Source organism: Hippoglossus stenolepis, chromosome 17, assembly GCF_022539355.2.
Source record: "Hippoglossus stenolepis isolate QCI-W04-F060 chromosome 17, HSTE1.2, whole genome shotgun sequence".
NCBI classification, from domain to species: domain Eukaryota; kingdom Metazoa; phylum Chordata; class Actinopteri; order Pleuronectiformes; family Pleuronectidae; genus Hippoglossus; species Hippoglossus stenolepis.
In genome coordinates this window covers 22291334-22313405 of record NC_061499.1, presented here as the reverse complement: position 1 = coordinate 22313405, position 22072 = coordinate 22291334, and the positions used below count along the sequence as shown (strand labels likewise).

Below are 22072 nucleotides of genomic sequence, written 5' to 3'. Positions count from 1 at the left end.
CCTCTTCAAAAAAATGTTGGCTTTTTTGGCTGAACATTTTCTCTGGGGGGATCAATTGGTAAGACAAGCATTTGCAAGATATGACTGACTTGACTGCAGTGTATTACTCCGGGTTCACACCGGACGCGGAAGCGCCACACCATTCTCAAGCGCGCAGCCGCCTGGCTGTTCACACCGGACGCGCATTTCTCCGCGCCGGTCAGCCCGCGATTCTGCTTTCTCTGCTTGTTGTTGTATGTAACCCGTTCAGTGTAGGGGTTCGGGGGTAAATGACGATGGTCTTCATTGAGTAACAGGGGGGCTGAAAGGAGGTGCCCGGCTTTTCTTGGCGCGGCTCTTCCGCACACACATTAAAGCTGCCGCTTGCAAATTTTCTTCACGCTGCACCTTAATGGATATTTATTTATTTTACAATTTATATTTATTTGTAACTTGAGAGAATTATAATTTTTTTATTTAAAATTTACTTAGGTAAGAAAGACACAGTTATAGTTTGCTCAGTTAACAAGGCTTGAATAAAAATAAATAAAAAATCTGTTAAATGTTCTCTGTTCCTTGTGTCTACTGTAACGAAAACGTACTGAACGGTGAACTAAAAACCGAGACACGTACCGAACTGGGATTTTTGTGTAGCGTTACACCCCTTTTGACAACAGACACAGTCAGATAGCTAAAACATAATTTGGCCTTCACAAACAGAAATTGCATATGCGTTTGTTTGCATACAGAGCAGGGGAAATGAGAATAAATGTGCCTGCCCAGAAATAGAGGCCATGCACTGTGCCATATTGGAATATTCCTTAATTGTGTCTCCTGACCTTTGAGTCTCCTCAGATGGGCCTTGTGCTCAGTCTCTATTAGGGGGAACTCCTCTCTTGATGGGCACCTAAACACACAAAAGCACAGACCAAACAAATCCTGTTATCAGTGAGGAGATTGACAGAGCATTCATTGTATTTGTAAATGTTATTTTTGGTGTAAAAAATGTACTGATACATATTAGACACTGAAACAAGAGGAAGAGATACAGCAATAATGATCTGCTGGAAGAGGCTGCATTGTTTGCATTGCATATGCATGTGTTAATACAGCCATTCATTCAGCCGAGAGCAGCTTGTCTGCTGTGGCCTGACAGAGCCTTTCTGCTATGAGTGACGCCTCTGTTCAAACAGACAAATACATGCATGTAGCTCTCTGTCACAGAGAGGCACATTCAGCAGGTTATGGCCGTTTTAACATTGGTTTATCAAGTTTAACTATCCAAAACATTACTGATATCAACTTTCGTTATTACATTTTCAGATATCTACAATTTAATTCAACTAGTGTTCCACCTAGGTCATAATTGAACTTTATGATATTTACAAAGCCATTCTGACCAGTTTAAACTTGATTTAAAGTATCTTGAATTGATGCAAATTAAAGGTATCTTGAACTCCAATTGTAATTAGTCTGACTGGAATCATAGTGTCAGGGTTATGTTAAGCAGGTGGACCCAAGATGCAGAGTTTTAAACAAAAGGTGTCCTTTTAATGGAAAATGTCTTAACAGGAGAAAACAACAAACAGAGAAATCTCAAAAAGTCAAAACTGAAAAAACAAAGAGCTCAATGGGGAAAACACTAGGAACCTACTACAAGACAGAGATGACAGAGATGACGCAGAGGACGCAAGCACAAGAGATGAGGCATTACAGGCACAGAGACTTATATACACACAGGGAAGGCAGGGCCAATTGAACACAGGTGGAACACATGAGGACTGGTGCAGACATTCACAAAGACAGGAAGTGAAGAAAGAAAACACACTAGGAGCAGAAACTACAAAATAAAACAGGAAACAAAACACAGGGAGTGGGAAAACATGAGACACAGAAACAACTCATAAACAAACATAAACACAGGGATAAACATGAAACACAAGGAGGTAAGGAGGCTGTAATTTACAAAACTTACAAAAAAGGTTTTCAATTAAAAAATCAGACTAGAACAGTAAGTCAATAACAGTGGTCAGTTCTTTCCACACTGACATTCATTCAATAGACTTAAAAATGACGAACTCTGATTTTAGCCTTTACTGTATCAAGGTGGCCCCGTCCTCGTCCCCCCCTTAGCAGCACCACTGCACTGAGGCACATTACTCTGTTCTGGTCAACAATTCACCATAATCCACAATCCATCGTCATGATCCATGGTCGCCAGCAGGGTCCACCATCGGCTGCCACCTCGATCATGGTTCACCACAACTATGACAATCATATGCGAACACGATACAGGATCCGGCATTACAATCACGATCTCTAAATCGCGATCCACCATCATAATCCACAATGTCCTGGATTTGCATAAAACACAGGGACTCCGGGGAAGAGGTCAAATCAGTAACATGTGTTGATGAGACATTCATTTCTTTGATGTGATAAGGATGGAGAAGAGGAAAGAGAAGCTCCATGTGTCATGTGTCCCCCGACATTCTAGAGCTATAGCAGTATAACTAAGAGCAGGTCCAAGACAAGCCTGGACCAGCTCTAACTATAAACTTTATTTTAAAAGGAAGCCAGTGTAGTGAAGCTAATACAGGAGAAATGTGTTCTCTTTTCTTGGTTCTTGTCAGGACACGTGCTGCAGCATTTTGGACAAGCTGCAGAGTCTTTAACGACTTACTGCTGGAGCCTGATAATAAGGAATTACAATAATCAAGTCTGGATGTAACAAAGGCGTGGACTAGTTTTTCTGCATCTTTTTGAGAAAGGACATGTCTGATTTTTGAAATGTTACTTAAGTGAAAGAAGGCGGACCTAGAAATATGTTTTAAGTGAAAATCAAAGGACAAATCGGGATCAAAGATGACTTCCAAATTCCTGACTGTTTCATTGGAAGCAAGGCCAATGTCGTCTAGCGCAGCTACTATATATCATTAGATAATGTATCTCTAAGATGTTTAGGGCCAAGTATTGGAACCTCTGTTTTATCTGAGTTTAATAGGAGAAAATTGCAGGTCATCCAGTTCTTTATGTCCTTGAAACAAAACATGCTTGAAGTTTAGTTAATTGATTACACTGTTCTGGTTTATTGATAGGTATAATTAGGTGTCATCCGCACAGCAGTGGAAATTTACAGTGTGTCCTGATTATGTTTCCTAGTGGAAGCATATATAATGAGAATACAAATTCTCTCTCATCATTAATTTGCACAAATTGTAATCGATCTGAAAAATAGGATTTAAACCAGGTTAGGGCGGTTCCTTTAATGCCAATTAACTGTTCTAGTCTCATAAAATTTGATGATCAATAGTGTTGAATGCTGCACTAAGATCTAACAGAACGAGGACAGACACAAATCCCTGATCTGAAGCTATTAGAAGGTCATTAGTGACTATTGCCAAGGCTGTCTCCTTGCTGGGATTAGCTCTAAATCCCGACTGAAAGTCTTGTATAGATTACTTTCCTGGAGAAACACACACTGATTGGTTACAAACTTTTCAAGGATTTTAGACAGGAAGGGGAGGTTGGATATTGGTCTGTAGTTGGCTAAAACCTCCGGGTCCAAGGTGGATTTTTTGAAAGGGGTTTGATTACAGCTAGCTTAAAGGACTGTGGTACATATCCTGATGATAATGATATTGGCGCGTCGCCTCTTCTGCAACAACTAAGTTCAAACACTGTGTTGCATCATAATCTGCGGGAAGAACTTCTGTCTGCAAGTGTGTGTGTGTGTCTTCATACACACAAACTGATAATCAAATTTATTTTGTTATTTATTGATGATCCAGATGCGTCACGTTATGTCTTGTGTTGCGTGTCTTGGTTAAACATGTGTTTAATAAACTCTAGAGCGAATCAAACAAACACGAAGTAAACGTAAGTACTGTACGTGTCCTAATAACTTCTCATCAGTGATGGTGTTCAATGTTAAAGTGTAAAGTGAGCGCAGGTCAGAGGGGGAATGAGGAGGATGCAGACTCTGACAGAGCCTCTGACACATACAGGATGAGTGAACCTTTAATGTGCGTCTGCTCTGATACTGAAGCAGCGCTGGTTATAATTAGTCAGCAGAGTCCAAGTCCGCGTCGCGATGCATCTAAGAATGGAGAAATGTCCACAGCTCTGGTGGTCACCAATGTACAGGAGATACGGAGGGAGGCAGGGTAGAGTCTAAGTCTAATCTCCTGACCTGATATTTGATTTTTTTTATTCAATCAGTATATTTGTTGACAGGGAAGCCATGCACAAACAGAAATATAATATTAATTTTTTTTTTTTAAAGCACCCCTTTTGTGGTCGGATTGTGGGGGCAGGTGTTACAGGCATGGGTGCCTCTGCAGAAGAAGCACACATGCAGGAGGTGGCAGTTAGAAAATGTGCAGGCCAGGTTGTTGAAGTTATTGCAAACCATCATGCCCTTTGGTATGGGGACGTTAACGGAGGGACATATGTTAACAGGTCTAGGAATGATGGGAGGTGGTGGTGCAGCGTGTGACAAAGAAGTGACACAGGGGTGTTATGTGATGAAGAAGGGTGTGATTGAGATGATGGAGCAGTAACTATGCAAGCTGTGGCTGGGTGGGAAGGGGCTCTGAATAGCTCAAAGGTGAGGGATGTGTGAGCTGCAAGGATGCGGCAATAAAGCTCAGAATCTAGATCGCCCCAGTATGTTTCCTGATTGAACTGATGTATCCGGCCAGCTGCCTGGTTGGCGAAATGAACATGGTAGCGATAGAAGCATGTGCCCCCGAAACGTAAGGCCATGTCTAGCATGATAGAGAGATAATCGTCTAACTCAGATCTCCTGGTGGGAAAAGCTGGGCAAATGGTGTCTCGGTAGAGTGAGAAAGCTAGGGCAAATTTGGCTGGAGTTAAGTCATTAGATCTAGAGGGGACCTGATGATGGAGCTGTACGGAACCGAGATTGGTCTGGATTTCCCTAGGCTTGCTAGTGTCAATGATGGATGGATGAAGTAGCTGCGCTAGATCTATGTAGTTGCTGGATAGGATCTGTTGACGTAATGCAGGTAAGACAGGAGAGGGAGGAGTAATGAAGCTGGCTGGATGGGTGGTGCTGTTTTGGCAAGCAAGAAGTTATTGACACATAGGGAAAAAACAACAAACAAAAACGAGTTTGTGGTATTTTGATAACTGAGCACAGGCGGCTCGCCTGAGACGTTTGGCTGTTGCTTAACTGAGTGATGGTTGGAAGATAATTGGCTTCGAAAAGGTCATACAGGTCCAATTCAGGTGAGCTGATCTGCAATCTTTTGTAGAGCAGGATGGGTTGACCGGGTATAACAAGGGTTTATGGGTAATTATAGGAGTGGTTGAGACGTGGTCCTGCTCCCCACCTAAGTTAAATTATTTACTTCATATCGTTGTGGTATGGTCTATGCTAATGTATGAATTGCCAATACCACTGTATGAATAATTAGTCAAACTTTAAAATGAAGGAAAACTTTAATTCAAGCAACAAAATAAGAGAATGCTATTGAGACACTACCTGTTTCCACAGACTAATTTCACTTAACAATTTAAGTTCACCACCTCAAGGTCTTCTCCCTCCTTATCTCATTAGGACATAAACGTAAAATTTCCGTGTGGTTTACAAATAGAAAAGCAGATTGAGACAGTTTTTTAAAAATATTTAATGTCAAGTGAGAGGTCTCAAGCCATTGTGAAACAGAATATAAGGATTCTGAGCTTATCAGCATCCTTGCTGATGTATAAATGACCATATCGCACAGCTTCACTATTCAGTCCAGACACGAACCTGTCTCATAGAGCATCTTCCAAATGTGCACCACACTCACAATGCTCGGACAGTTTCTTTAGTACCGCCACATACTGCCCAACAGACACACCATCCTCTTGATTCCGTTTGTGGAAGAGAAACATTTCTGCTATCACGAGTGGAGCTATCAGGCTGCGTAGTAATCCATATGTCTTCGGACCCATCACACTAGGCAGCACTGGGACATTCTTAGTGTCTCTGATCTCATTAGCCAGAAGGCCATGCTCAAAACTTTCAATGTACGTTGCTCGCCAGAGTCATCAAAGGGTTCCATATGTCCAACGATTCCTGCCATTATGCATCTGTCTTGGTCCCCTTGTTCACTAAAAGCATTAGCAGGTGACTGGCTCATCACTGGCTGCACTTCACCGAAGCTAGCTGACACAGATCATAGCTTGCTAACTTAGCTGTGTCGTAGCGTGGATGTTCTTCTATTGTTTGAATTCACTCACAAGCAACATTCAGGTTGAATGTGAGGAAAAGTGTTCAGACTTACACCTCGTTGCCCATTTTTGTTATGTTTTCCACTTAAATGGACTCGCATAACAATGGGTAACTTTGTGACGAAGGGAGTAACTTCTCGGTGAACCGGTACTACGAAAGGAGGTTAGGTTTAACCCAGGGTGTTCCATCGGTGATCCTCAACATATGATCAATATCACATCAGTTTCATCATGATCAATAATTCTGTATCTGTGCAGTTCACAAGTGGCACCTACTGTCACTAAACTGCTGGATGCATGTGTTCTGTTTTAACAGTTTAATGTGATTGCATATCATCTGCAGTATAAAATACTTGGTCTATATTCTAATATGTGAAGTGGTAGTTCTACAAACAACATATTCTTCTATAGGATTGATGCCGTTAAAGCCCCATGACAACATTAGAGAGATTATGTATCATCATCATCATTATCAGTCATTTCACAGCATGTTCAGGTATTTGATCATATCATATTTTAACTTACACAATTATTTTATTTTGTACTTTTGCACATTTGCTTCCCTTTATTTTAATATTTACAGCAATTTGACAACTGCAATGTTTAGTTTTTTTAAATGCTCAATAGTTTCCCTCTGAACTATACATAAGAGAACAACATAAATTATTTCAAACTACAAAATACAGTTATCAGTCAGACTTACTGTCATTTGTTCGTGAGGTTTTTGTTATAGTTTGTGCCAATACATGCAAACAGACATATCACAACATGAACTTTTTTTTTTCTCCTGAGATGATTTCATTAGAAATGTAATCCTGCTGCATCTGAACCTGCACCTTTACGATGATTTAGATGCGCTTTTGATGTTAAAAAGACCTACAGTGTACATCTGGACACATGTTGACAGTGAATATGGTTAGGTTTGTGTGACCTTTGGCCTCTTTAATTCATGTTTGTCAAATCAGAGTACGTTGAATCAGCTTCATACTACAGGCCCTTGGGGTGTGAAACGTATGGATAGAGGAAATTATTGAGGAAATGCTCACATGTTGATTTCCTGTATTTTAACAATAGTGGGCTGGAATCCATTTCCACTTATGATGACCTAATATGCATTGTCTCTGAGAGATGAATACATCTGAAAGTAAATCTGTGGTGCCAGAGACAGGGGACTTTCAAGGTGTTTACTCAGCTATGCCCGAACATCCATATTTCCAATAATGACAGCCTCCAAATTTGTTTAGACATTTTCACTTCCAGCTGGAAGATTATTTTTGTTAAAACATTTGATGTGAATAAAATGTTAAACTATTCACTCAAATTCTACTTAGTTTTGGGGAACTTAAGCATTGGTGACATTCAGCTTTTTCAGGTTAGGAACATTTGTCTTGCCTCAAAAGAAACTTTAACCGATACATCAAAATATGCATATATGAATGATATTCCACAATTACTATTCTGATCACACTTTCTAAGTGTTTATATAAACAGTTTTTCTCAAATCTAACTGTATGACTGTCAATGACATGGACACACTGTGTTGGTGCATTTGCTCACCTGCTGACTGTGTGCTCAATGTGGCGTATCCAGACATTCTTGTTTTCCTTGGAGGCAGCATGAATCTCATACATCTCAGGAGGAGAGGAGTCGCTGATGAGGAACATGCCTCGCTCCTGATTGGCTATATCTCTCACTATAAGGTTCTGGAGGGACAGTACTGGAGATTTGTCCTAGGTCACACAGTAGACAGAGGAAAGGTGAAAGAACAGCAGTATGAACAGCCATTCTTTCAATCACCTGCACAACAAATGACCATCAGAGAAATCACTTTTAATTTGCACATGTATGAGTGTGATTACTTTTTCTTACCAAACTTGGAAAGATGTACCTCTGGTCTTTCTCTTGCAGAAACACCAGGATGTCTGTCATCAGTAAGACGTGTATATCTACACACACACACACACACACACACACACACACACACACACACACACAATTGTTTATGTGAAACCTAGTCACAAACTACCCTTAAACAAAGTCTGAAAAAGCTTTTCTAGTAATCTTGTGGTTATAATTTTAAGCACACAGTCCTGTTAAAAGTCTGGAGGTTTAGGTTGGCCCAATTATTCACATTGTTGTCAAACAGGAAATACATCTTGAACAAGTGGAAAATGTTCACAACCCTGTAAAGGAACACAGAACATAAAAAATCTAAGTTACCTGTCACAAAGAAATATAGTGTCATATGATGTCACACTATAAAAACTTCACAGGAGTCGAGGTATGTAATGTATGGCGGGATGATGTTTTTTAATTTTACACGTCAAATGATTAATTTGTGCAAGCGCAGGATGACCCGCTCCATGAACCCATACCGGCCCCCACTCACTCTTTCAGAGCGACACATGCAGTGAGATCAGAGCTTCTTCACGTGAAGCAGCCGGTCAGTGACTTTGTAGAAGAACAGTGAAATACAGAGTTTCTCTGGTCACAGCTGCTCAGTGATCAGCGCCGCTGCGTCATGATCAGAGCAGAAGCTGCAGTTGGTTTGTACTGAGCTGGAGTTTCTGTGTCCTCCTCCACTCTGCTCTCACTTGAACTAATAAACACTCATCACTAGTTATCAGGACCTGATCAGTACATGAAGTAACTTAGTGTTTGTTTGATTCACTCCAGAGTTTATGAGGCTGCATTTAAACATCATGGAAATGACTCGTCAACATGTTGTGCTCAGTACAACACGAGACGTGACACTCACAGTCAGGACTTAGTGTTAAAATGAGCGGGGCGACACGCAGACATGATCCGACATCATTGATTCATAACCAAACACATGACCGTACGTTTGTCACCTAAATCATCACAATAGAAAATTTACTATGAACGTGAACTAGTTAATTTTCATCTGCATGAACTGAACTTGGAACTCGTTCTTTTTAAGTGTGAACTGGCTCAACACTGCTTCTAAAGATGGGCTCAGATTCAGATTTCACATTCACATTTAATTGTGTAAAGGTTTGGTTGTTTGTTTGAATTAAAAAAGAAAAGACAAAAGTTTTACTCAACATTCCTATATTTGCAAAAAAGAAGTGGCAAAGGCTAAGATGCCCCAATTGTTTAGGATAAAGGTTATCTTTGAGATTGATAAAAAACAAAAATGTTTTAGATAACATCATCCTATGTTTGCTCACAGGCATAGCAAAGAGACAGACAAATAGGGGTTAGGGTTATATATATATGTGTGTGTGTGTGTGTATAAGACCTTTAATCACCATAGCAACAATGTTCCACTAATGTTCCAGTAAAGATGTTTTGCAGAAAATTCCAGAAAATGGGCGGGTAAAATATGGAATTATATTTAAGAAAAGAATTAGCAAGAATACAGTTTCTTCATTTTCAGCGGCCGTGCCGAAAGGTGAGGGACCCTTCCCAGAGACAGACAAGAAATAAAGAATGCAGTTTCCTCTCAACTGAGCTGTGGATTGCAACATCACTCTTTTGCCTGCTCTACCACGGAAGTCTGTGATTTAAAATAGGACTTTTGGACTTTGAGTTTGGAGTTTTCAACGGAATTCAGACTTTCTGTAGGAAAAAAAATATAGTGGGTTCGGCCGAGTCGCCTGTCTCTCTCCAGATTTCATCATGTTTTCCTCCTTTTTACAGCATTTTGTCTTCTTTATCTTGTATATTTTTACTCGTTACTTACATTTTTATATTAGATTTTAATCAACGCTGTATGCTTTGCCCCTGCTAAATCATTGCAATAAATATACAATTAAAGAAAATATGCTCTCAGTGTGACAGTGATTGGATTGCTATGGTGATTTATAACAACTTACTGATTCTTTACGGTTTCCGTAGTTTGAACAGATCCATGGGACTTAAAAAGCAACTTCCAAGTGCACAGATTATAAGAGGAGAACTGCAGTTAACAGGCTTGACTGAAAGACAATTTTTTCAGAATTAATACTTTTTCAGTGGAAGCAGGGTAGACGCTTGGATGAAGGCAGTTAGAAGCTAAGCGTGTCTCCTTGCCACCAGCTTAAATAAGTTTAAGTGAATCTCTTTTTGAGTAAATCTCAAAAAGCCGGGGACTCGGACCCTTTAAATCAGTGGTCGCCAACCCATCGATCGCGATCTACTGGTCGATCTCCCAGTCTTCACTGTCGATCCCCCAACTCTCTGGACTCACTGGCTGTTGTCGCGCCGCAGATCAGCTGTGTGTCGGTTGTCTGTTTTTCACACGCGCTGTGTGTCCACTACTGGCGGCGGAGCTGCAGGTTTATCTACTGCATTTCCTTCAAGAACAAGTTGGTTCATGTAGTAAAGTAAATGTCAGGACTCTACGGTATGAAGATGCGCATTTTCCGGTCTGTCGATAACAAACAAAGCCCTGTCGGAACAAATGAGTGGATTCAGAAGGTGAAACGCTGGAGTGCTTTTACTTTGAAACGGGTCCGGGAAGTGATGTAAATACGTTTGTGTCATAGAGAGATAAACATTGTGGTTCACAGCAGAATAAACAGAGAAGATGATCTTTCACCTGAGTTTTAATGTTCATCTGATGAATTTATGTCACAAACAAATGGTTGCAACACGTTCTGTATGCCTTTTCAAAATAAAAACACTCGAGCGTTTCTGTTGATGGAATCCATTCCCTTGTTTATCCCTCGTGTTGTTCCTGGGTCGGATTGACCCAGAGTGTGTGTGTGTGTGTGTGTGTGTGTGTGTGTGTGTGTGTGTGTGTGTGTGTGTGTGTGTCTCTGTCTGTCTGTCTGTCTGTCTGTGTGTCTGTGTGTCTGTGTGTGTGTGTGTGTGTGTGTGTGTGTGTGTGTGTGTGTGTGTGTGTGAGTGCGTGAGTGCGTGCGTGCGTGCGATCATATGCAAGCCCTGGCCAGTCAGGGTTAGGGTTAGGGTGACCCAAGGATTGTCATTATCCAATTCTCCTGGGGTAATTGAGACCAATGGATTGTCATTCTCGATTGTCATGGGAGGGGTCATTTAGACCCCCAGAGAGGGCTCTGTGGGGTCATTTAGACCCACACCTGGTTCCAATTGAAATCAAGGGGGGTACATTAGACCCACATATAAGTCTCAGTGTGCCACTCTCTCACGGACCATGGCACGATGTCATGTCAGGAGCGTTTCACCAGAGAACAGGTTCTCCAACAGCTATTCTCCCAGCAACCATCCTCTGAACCTGAAGAGGACGCGAAAGAGCCAGACCGAGAAGCGGACGGACAAGGACATGGAGAAGCAGACCGAGAAGCAGACAGAAAAGCAGACCGAGAAGAAGACAGAGAGGACGGAGACGACGACGACAGGGGTTGCGGGTAGTGCTCGATGTAACGGAGGGACTGCACGGTCGTAACGTCACGTGCGACAATTACTTCACCTCCTACGAACTCGCGCGGCAGCTCCTGGAGAGGAAGCTCACCGTGGTCGGCACGGTTTGGAAGAACAAGCCCGAGCTCCCGACCAGGCTGCTCGCGGTCAAGGGAAGAGAGGTGTTCTCATCCAAGTTCGCATTCACGCCCACCGCCACTCTGGTGTCCTACATCCCAAAGAAAAACAGGAATGTGGTGCTCCTGAGCACACGGCACCCCGAGGCCGACATCAGCGACCGCGAGGACGGGAAACCGGTCATCCTCCTGGACTACAACCGCAACAAAGGTGGTGTGGACAACCTAGACAAGGTGATCGGAACGTACAGCTGCAGGAGAATGACCGCGTGCTGGCCCCTGGTCGTCTTTCACAACATTCTCGACGTCTCTTCCTACAACGCCTTCGTGATATGGAGAGAGATCAACCCAGACTGGATGCCGGGCAAGCGGAACAAGCGGAGGGTGTTCCTAGAGCAGCTGGGAAAGGCTCTCGTGACTCCGTTCATCGCACGAAGGGAGCGCATCCCCCGCACGGACGCGTCCGCCGCGGTTTTGAAGGCTGTAAAAGCCGCCGCCGCCGCCGTACAGAGAGCTCTTGACTACGGCTCGACCCGAGTGTCCAGCCTCCCCCATAGCCCTAGCAGCAGCCCCGCTCGGGGCGAGTAAGAGGAAGAGGTGTCAGATATGCCCCAGGAAAAAGGACTGTAAAACTCACACCATGTGCCGCGGGTGTAACAAATACATCTGCAAGGGCTGCTCACTTGTCTATTGCGCTACGTGTGCGTCCTAATATGTGGTGGGCTATGTGAGGGGGCCAACAGCCAGGGGAAGCAGGGACAACACAAGGGTTATAAAGGTTTTTTTATTGTGAAATATTTGCTGGAGCGGAAGATGCACGGCTTCATACTGTGTAGTACTGGTATTTATTTGAGTACAAGGGACTTCTTTCATACAGGGCAATAATCCTATTTGTGGCCATATTCAAAACAAAGCCTATATTTAAAAACATTGTGCTGCAGTAGCAGCTCCTCTGCAGAACATGTTGTGGAACTGAGAAGCTACATATTTTGCATTGTAAATATGAATTGATATTAATTTGAATATTGTGCATTGAATAGAAAAATTTGCACAACTGCCTTTCTTTGTGTGTATGTATTTCGTGTACATTCAGCCTTTAACAGAAATTGCAAAAAATAATAAGTATGACCCTCCTAAGTGGGTTTTTTGGAAGATATCAACAAAATCACGACTGTTTGCTGTCCTGGCTCCTAAATGGTGGAATGAGCTCCACATTGACATCAGGACAGAAAGTCTATACATCTCCCGCCGCAAACTAAAAACACACCTGCTCCGACTATACCATGAATAAAAGTTTAAACTAACAATTTAGTAGCACTTAAATGGCACTTACTTATAGCACTTTGTAGTTTGGCTTTTTTTTAAAGAAATTGTACTTTCTTGATTCTTGTTGTTCTGGGTTTGTTCCTCATGGTTGATGCACTTATTGTAAGTCGCTTTGGATAAAAGTGTCACCTAAATGAAATGTAATGTAATGGTAGATCTCGGCTTAAGTTTGGAATTAAAAAGTGATCTTGGGCTCGAAAAGGCTGGTGACCACTGCTTTAAATGGTACGCTGGTCAGGAACTCCTGTACAGGAATACATTGGGATATAAGAAAACATAAGAAAAAGTGTGCTGTGAGAGTGACGCGAGTATATGCTTTGTTGTGTGAATACGATATGCAAAAAAGGAAGGCTCTCTTTATTGTTTACTCTTTTATTTGTTCTTTGCAATGCTGGCAATGTTCGGTAAATGTCAAATTTTGACCAACACCTGTTTGCCTAATCATTGGAAGCTTTATTTACAGTAGAGTAGGAGCTAGAGCTTTCAGCTATCTCCTGTGAATCAGCTCCTAGTTTCAGTTCAGGAGGCAGACACCCTCTCTACTTTTACATTACATTTCATTTAGCTGACGCTTTTATCCAAAGCGACAATAAGTGCATTCAACCATGAGGGTACAAACCCAGAACAACAAGAATCAAGAACTTTTAAGAGTAGGCTTAAAACCTTCCTTTATGATAAAGTTTATAATTAGAACTGACTCATACTGAATGAAAAGAGGGATTTCTGTCAGTAAACTGCACTGTACATTTCTGTGGAAGTGCAGGTTAACTACCAGGAACTGCCAGGAATTGACGTGGGGTTCCAATCTCTGGCAGTTTTACAAGCCTGAGAAGATTGGCAGTTGACCCCCCTGCTCCTAGGTCTGGGGGGCTTTCGCATGTAAATGACAATGCTGTGAGCTTTACAAATGCAAATCAGGAAAGTTTCACTCACCAGTAGTGCAGAGGTTACACCTGTTTTTAAAAGGTGCTAACTCCACAGTTTTTCCGCTGAAACCAAAACACTGTGCTTGACACAAAGCATATCGCTGTGTCTTCGCGTGACAATGTCCCAAAATACTGGCAAAGTCAGCACCATATTCACATGTCCATGGCACACTCAGCTTTTGTCTCCACTGACATTGCCTCATTATTTGGCATTCAATTGTCCTATTGTTGTTATTAAACTTCCCCAGTATTCCATTAAGATGCTCAAATGAAAAACACGATAAAGAATAAACTGGTCACATACTCATCCTATATAAATGTAAAGTACAATTTAAACAAACATAAGTAATAAGCTACAACGCAGCTTCAAAAGTGACAGTGAAAAGGTCATCATATATGCAGTTTTACTCTAAAAAGATCACACTCAGCACATAAATATATCCATTCATGAAGATGCCATGTCAGTCATCTACGTCATCACGTTAGAGGGCTCATCCAATCACAGCCTCGTGATCAAAGCATGTCAGATAGTCCTGCAACCGCAGAAATTGCCGGCTGCTGTTGTGACCGGGTCTTCTTGCCAAATGACTCTGTTGGCTGCCGATGTAAATCAGAAACTGGCTGAAGTGAAGACCATATTTCTATTCCTGGAGGAGAGGATGATTGCATTGGAAAGCAAAGCTGAGGGCCCAGTGTGGAGAAGTTAAAGCGGAAAAGACGGGCGCACAATCCCAAAATGCAGTAAGAGCTAAGCTAAGGAGAGGCCCCATTGCTAACTGCTAAGCTAAGTAACTCACAGATCTGAATAGTGTGTAAACAACTGTGGGATTAGCAAAAAAGTTGGTAAAAGAAGAAGAAAGCAATGAGTGCTAGAGCCGAACTAGTGTCAGTTAAATGTGCACAAACTGCTTTAACTCAAGTTTGTTGTTGTTAAGTTTGTTCATGAAGGTGACTTTTTTGTCCTGTTATATGTTACAGGAAACTGTCCGTCATCTTCACACCTCCGAGGCAAATGGCAGGCGCCCACGAACCGGAGCAAGTGTAGGATTAACAAAGAGACGCATTGTGCTAAATAAAATACATTCTCTATGTTTACATTATCTGATTTATTTCATCATTATGTTTTCACAGTCTATACTCACCTCACAACAAAGCAGTCACTGCACATTTGGTCGAAGCTCTAGCTGCATGTCCGGATTTGCACAGTGTGGAAAATGACGTCATTCTATGTAAGTAACTGTGTAGTAATAGTGATTTTACTGTGGATCTACTTACGGTGAATAATTTTATTTTGTACTTTTTCTTAATGTTGTTGAGGGTTAAGGGCAGAGGAAGAGTTTTTAACGATTTGATTTTAACTGTTGATTCAGGAGATTCTGCTGTCCTAGTGCTCCTAGACCTGACGGCCGCTTTCGACACGGTCGACAACGCAATCCTAATGTCACGCCTGGAAAACTTTGTAGGGATTAAAGGTACAGCACTCAGGTGGTTTGAGTCTTACTTAACAGATAGGAGTTTCTCTGTCCACCTGGGTGACTACTCCTCTAGGAAGGCCCCACTTACATGTGGGGTACCTCAAGGATCCGTTCTAGGCCCTGTCCTTTTCTCTCTATATATGCTGCCCCTAGCCTCAGTTTTTGAAAAATATAATGTCTGCTTTCACTGCTTTGCAGACGACATTCAAATATACTTGCCCCTGAACCAAAAAACTAAGACATCACTGCAGCCCCTCTTTGATTGCTTAAATGACGTAAAATCATGGATGGACTCAAACTTCCTCAAATTAAACAATAAAACTGTGGTTATCATATTTGGACAATCAGAACTGCAAGATATGGTCAATCTTGGGCCTTTGGCGTATCTTTGGAGTATAAGAATATAACCTCCCACAAAAAGACCTAGAGAGAATTATCCACGCATTCATAACCTCCCGTCTGCATTATTGTAATTCCCTGTATGTAGGCTTAGACAAATCATCCATTAAACGCTTGCAGCTAGTCCAAAATGCTGCTGCCCGCCTGCTGACTAGGACAAAAAAGAGAGACCATATTACACCTATGTTGCGCCTCTTACACTGGCTTCCTGTTTGTCACAGGATCGTTTTTAAAATCGTACTTTTAAATCTCTTAACGGACTGGCACCGTCTTAATTATTCTCTTTATGCACACTCCAGTTAGGGAACTGAGATCAGCCACGCAACTGCTCCTTGACAAACCTCAGACAAGGCTAGTAACCAGAGGTGATCGCGCCTTCGCAGTAGCCGCCCCAAACCTGTGGAACAACCTACCACTTCACATCAGATCTGCCCCGTCTTTAACAAACTTCAAATCGCTACTAAAAACACACCTGTTCTCCCAAGCTTTCCCAACGTTTCATCGCAGCTGATTTTATTTATCTTATCATATATCTTTTATTTTATTTTATTTATTTATTTATTTAACATTAATAATTGTATTTTATTTGTATTACTTGCACTATAATGTATTACCTTTTTACTGTCCTTTTGTTGTACCATTACTCCTGTAAAGCACTTTGGTAAACCAAGTTGTTTTTAAATGTGCTATATAAATAAAATTGACATTGGCATTGACACCTTGTTAAACCCCTATGAGACAAATTGTGATTTGTGAATATGGGTTATACAAATAAAATTTGATTGATTGATTGAATAGCGAGGCTATTTCCGTACTTCAACTTACTCATGTTGTTTTCCCGCTGCATGTAAGATGTATTATGAGACCGTATGACGGAACTTCCGGTACAGCCAACCCGACCTTGCGGCTCAGGCAGCAGCATTGAAAAGTTCAGCCCGGAGGGGGCAGGGCAGACTGCTGGTGGCAGATGACGTGGATCCATCCTTCCACAGCCAGGAGCTCGCAGACCTGTGTGCCTCACTTCAAACAAGACTAGAAGCTACACTGAAGTACACAGCTACACACCATAGACGTCTACACACTGGAGCAGATTCTGACAGAGGGCCACCCAGAGGTGGCAAAGAGATGTTTCAAGCTTCACCTGATTTCTTCTACTGGCTAGGCATTTTGTGTTTGTCCACTATCTGTGTTGTATGTAAATAAAGCTTTGACTCTACATATAACTTGGAAATGTTTTTTTTCTCTCTTTCCCCAATAAATTAATATGTATGTCATTGATATAGTGTACAGGATAATAATGACATGTATATATACACACAACATATAACATCAAGCATCACATTAGTATATGTATAGTATACAGTATCTGCAGTACTTTTGGTGTAGGCTTACTAATAATTAATATTAATAAATTAATTATTAGTAATAATTATTGTATTATTTGTTATTATTATCATTGTTATTATTGTGTGGGAGGGGTTTACCCACTTGTGCATGGGTGACCAATAGCAACAGATCTACTAACCAATCACGAGTGACTTTTCACTTCAAAGGTCTGTGGTTTCATCCAATGGTGAAGTGAGATAAATTCTAGTTTCATAGCTATTTATATGCTAATGAGATCTCACCTTTGCTCCACTTCTCCCCCCTACCCTGTTTATAGTGGTCTGTTTTCGACAATTTATGACACAGGCGAACGCAGACTTCACAAGCTGTAAACAGCCGTTAACTGACGGGAATTAGGGACATTTGCAAGCATTTACGGGGCTGAAAATCCGGTTTTGCATGCAATTTCAGGTTTGTCTTGGACCTGCTCTTAGTTATTCTGCTATAGGTCTAGAATGTCTGTGGACACATGACACATGCAGCTTCTCTTTCCTCTTCTCCCTCTTTATCACATTTATGACTCATCAATACATGTTACTGACTTGACTTCTTCACCGGAGTCCTTGTGCTCTATCTTTGCAGATCCAGGAATGCAGCTGCAGCCACATCGTGGATCAATGTGGTCGATCACGAATCAGAGATTTTGATTGTATTGGTGGACTGTGTTGGCTGATCGTGATCGTATTGGCGCATCCTATATCGCATTGGCAGCTGATTGTGGATAGTGGTTGTGGACCATGATCGAAGTGGCAGCTGATTGTGTGTCACAATTGTGGATCTCAATATTGTCAGTGGATCATGATGATGGATTATGGATTATGGTGGCATCCGATTGTGGTGGTGGATCCTAGTCGTGGTGGCAGTTGATCGTGGACTATTATTTTCAACAAGACTGCTTGATATACAATATGCCTACTCACATTACTCTCTACTCTTACACTCTACCATTAGTGACAATATTCCATCAATTCATTTACCTTCCATTATGCTACAAACTGTTTATTCTAATCAAGGCTGTAAATACTCTTATTTTTCTGATGATCTCAATTACACGTGGCATCTATTGCCCTTCTGTCCGTCCTGGGAGAGGGCTCTCTCTGAGGTTTCTATGTTCTTTTTCCCCTGTTAAAGGATTTTTTGGTAGGCTTTCCTTACTCTTGTTGAGGATTAAGGACAGAGGATGTCGCACCTCGTTAAGCACTATGAGACAAATTGTGATTTGTGATTATGGGCTGTACAAATAAAGTTTTATTGATTCAATTGAAAATAAAGCATAAGGATTGATGACCCAAAGTTGAATTGTACTCATGACTGTAGCCATTAAAAATTGTTGACATAGTACAATTTTCCCTTTATTAAATTTGTAGTATGAGACTGCAGGATTTTGCTTTGTGCAGGAATTAACACTGTAAGTTCTCCTACTGTTCACACAAACAGATGTTTTGTACCTTTGAGCCGGGATCCTGGAGTTTTCCAGAAAAGCGTGCCTTCAAGTACTAGTTTCCGGCGAAACAATTCTCCAGGCTTGAAAACTCCACCAAGCCTGACTCGGGCCTCAGCCCTTGGGTCCAGCTTGGCCTGGATCTCTTGCAGCCGTTGCATTGTCTCCATCTCCTCCATCTGCCAACAAGGATAAAAGTCTTCGTCCATTTTGAGTGCAATAGAGAGAATTAATAAACATGAATGAACCAAGCTAATTTTGAGTTTAGGTAGTAGATAGAATAATGCTTTATAAACAATAGGTTAAACATAAAACTGAATGCAAATGTATCAGGGTGGAGGTGAATCTGACACCTCTGAGAGATTTAATTTAATACTGCTTCTTTTTTTATTACTTTTAGGGTGCTGTTGGCCTTTGACCAGGCCAGTTTGAGACAAACAGGAAACATGGAAAGATAAAGGTTCCTGGTTTGAATTAAAGCAGAGCGTGTTAGTGTGGTTACATGGTAGGTGGTCCCAGATAATTAATTTACCCGGAAACCCTGAAATTCAGGAAGTACATCTCTTAGAATGACACTTAAAATAAAGTCTTTCAAAGCTATCAACCAGTGGCGGCTGGCCAATAGAGGGCGCAAGGGCGCCGCCCTCCCTTGTGGAGAGTGTGTTTATTTTTTTGGCTACAAAAAAATCCAACATTAACTATGATAACTTATTTTATTTTATTTATTTATTAAAAGTATTTATGTGTTTAAAATTCACAATAACGTGTGTTGTAACAAATATAAATAAATAATATGTTCAGTGGAAATGTGTGGGAAACGAGTGCTCAGGGCACATGGTCTATGGTTCAGGGGCGCTGGAAACGTCGCCCATAAAGCAGAGATGAGTAGCCAATAACGGACTGTTGCTGGGGAAGATACGCGTACTGTTAATGGAGTAAGAGATATGAAACATTTATCCGAGAAAATAAAGAAACATGAGTCTACGAGGGCACACATGGAAAATACAAGGAAGCTAGCCATGTTAGGCACAACTAACATCGCTGCGCAGCTGGATGAAGGCCACAGGATTGGGGTGAGAAAACACAATGAACTGGTCGATAAGTTGACGGCGGCACATTTGAACTGGCTTTTCTTGGCCACAGTAAGATAGATTCCTCTAAAAACCCAGGCGTTTTCAGGGGTTTGGTAGATTATGTGGCTTCGTTGGACACTGTGTTGGAGGAGCCTCTCAAGGGAGCTATCGTATTTAAAGGCACATCAAAGACAGTGCAAAACAAACTTTTGGACTGCATGCTGTCAGTTCTTAAAGATTGCATTCTGGATTAAGTACACAATGCCGATTATCTCGCTATTCAGGCAGATGAGACGACTGATGTATCCACCCACTGCCAGTTGGTGCTTATGCTACGGTACATCGACAGTCATAACAACGTCCAAGAGCGTTTTTTCGAGTTCATACCGCTTCAGGAAGCAAACGCTGACTCAATTGCCACAGCACTGTTGGATAGGCTGAGTACTATGCTCCCTGAGGGACAAGAGAGGAGGCTGATCACCTAAGCCTATGACAGGGCTGCTGTGATGAGGGGGGCAACAGGTGGAGTACTGCATGTTTACAGAAATGGACACTACGTCCACTGCTATGCGACCAGTTGAACCTCATCATGCAGCAGGCAACAACACATACACATGTTCCCCTGACCCAATTTTTCTTTGTGTATAGTTTACCTCACAAGATATCCAGCAGTATATGGCACCTCCTTTTATTTTGTCTTAATAGTGTTTGTTAATAGTACTGTATATGTGTCAGGAATGTGTACTTAGTAAACACTAGAAATCAGACTCAGTCTGTAGTCTAATGATGAATACTCTACTAACTATCTGAGCACAAGGGCAACAACTAATAATAATATACCTTATTTATCAATCGCCTGATTATTATTATTTTTGTACATATTATTTAGATTTAGTTTTCTAAGTTTAGTTTTTTAAGTTAGTTTGTGCAGTATGCAGTTTACTGTTAGCAATCTGCTTTTGTGTAAAAATGACTGACATGTTTATTGTAAGTAAATAATTACCTACTATTTCACAAAGAACTGGTATCCTGCAATTTTTGTTAAAATGTAGTGGGATGGTTACTGAAAACTGAGTATGGCACAGCAAAGCCCCACCAAGAATATTTTTCACCAGCCGCCACTGCCCTAAACCTAACAGGGAAGCCACTGTTTTGAAATAATTGGTCAAATTTTGCATGCCTCGTACTTTGATAAACTCATACCAGTGCATTTATCTGATTGTCTTCAAATGTTGCAAGTCTAATTTAAAGACTTTCACAATATTAAATTGCAAAGGTTTTTAGTTTTTATATCGAAGGTTATGTCTGTAGCATGTCTTGCCCTGCCAACATGTACAAGCCAACAGTGAATCATAGTCATAGCACCACCTACTAGCAAGACAAAGTTATCAGCTGTACACTTCTTACAGGTTACTCAGATCTTTCTCAAATTTTGTGTGTGTGTGTGTGTGTGTGTGTGTGTGTGTGTGTGTGTGTGTGACTGTGTGTGAGTGTGTGTTTGTGTGTGTTTCTGGGCTTGGCCTACACACCTGTGACTCATTCTCCTTATCATCCTCAGCTGCATTTAAACCCGGCTCTCCACTCACCACTCAGATCGTTCTGTCACTACTAGGTGTATCGACTCGGCTCTACTTTGTGTGTTATTTGAGCTTGACAGCTAGTTTTAACTAATTGCCTGTCTCTGTGTTCCAAGATCTCCACCTGGTAATCAGCATCTCTACCAACCTACCAAAAATAAAATGTTTGATGTCAGAGCGACCTTGACCTTTGACCACCCAATTCTAATAAGTTAATCCTTCACTCCAGCTGAATATTTGTGCTCAAAGTAATAATGTTTCCATGGTCATGTGACCATGATCTTTGACCTTCAGAGCATCAAAATAGAATCAGTTCAACTTTAAGTACAAGTGAACGTTTGTACAAAATTTGAAGAAATTCCCTCATGGGGTTTCTGAGCTGTTGTGTTCACAAGATTATACACATTGTTTTGTAAGGTCACAGTGACCTTGACCTTTGACTTAAGGCCATCAAAATCTAATCAGTTCATTCTTTAGTCCAACTGAATGTTTATGCCAAATTTGACAGAATTTGCCTTTGGGTGTTCTTGAGAAAAGATGTTCAGAATGTGATGGATGGAAGGACAACTCAAAAACATAATCCCTCCAGCCACTGGCTGTTGCTGGCACGGAGGCATAAAATACCCCAAAAAGTCACCTTACGTTCTTGCATTGATTTGTTTGGCTGTGGCCTCATCAACACATTTTAGTTGTAAAATGAATCACTTTTGCCCCATTAACACCTGGTGTCTACACTACTGTTGAGCTCTTAAAATGTAATGGAGAACTAAGAAAATATAAACCAA

The 22072-nt window shown here is 41.3% G+C and overlaps 1 protein-coding gene across 1 annotated transcript in view; it reads right to left on the bottom strand.

The window, feature by feature from the left end:
- arhgef1a (Rho guanine nucleotide exchange factor (GEF) 1a) overlaps window positions 1–22072 on the bottom strand; it is an 88346-nt gene that overhangs the window by 30690 nt on the left and 35584 nt on the right. The window contains exons 12-15 of the mRNA XM_035183421.2: window positions 18645–18816; window positions 8092–8168; window positions 7780–7952; window positions 819–886 (exon numbers count right to left, since the gene is read on the bottom strand). Of these exons, the coding sequence (XP_035039312.1) occupies window positions 819–886; window positions 7780–7952; window positions 8092–8168; window positions 18645–18816 (490 nt within the window). The remainder of the gene's footprint in view (window positions 1–818; window positions 887–7779; window positions 7953–8091; window positions 8169–18644; window positions 18817–22072) is intronic.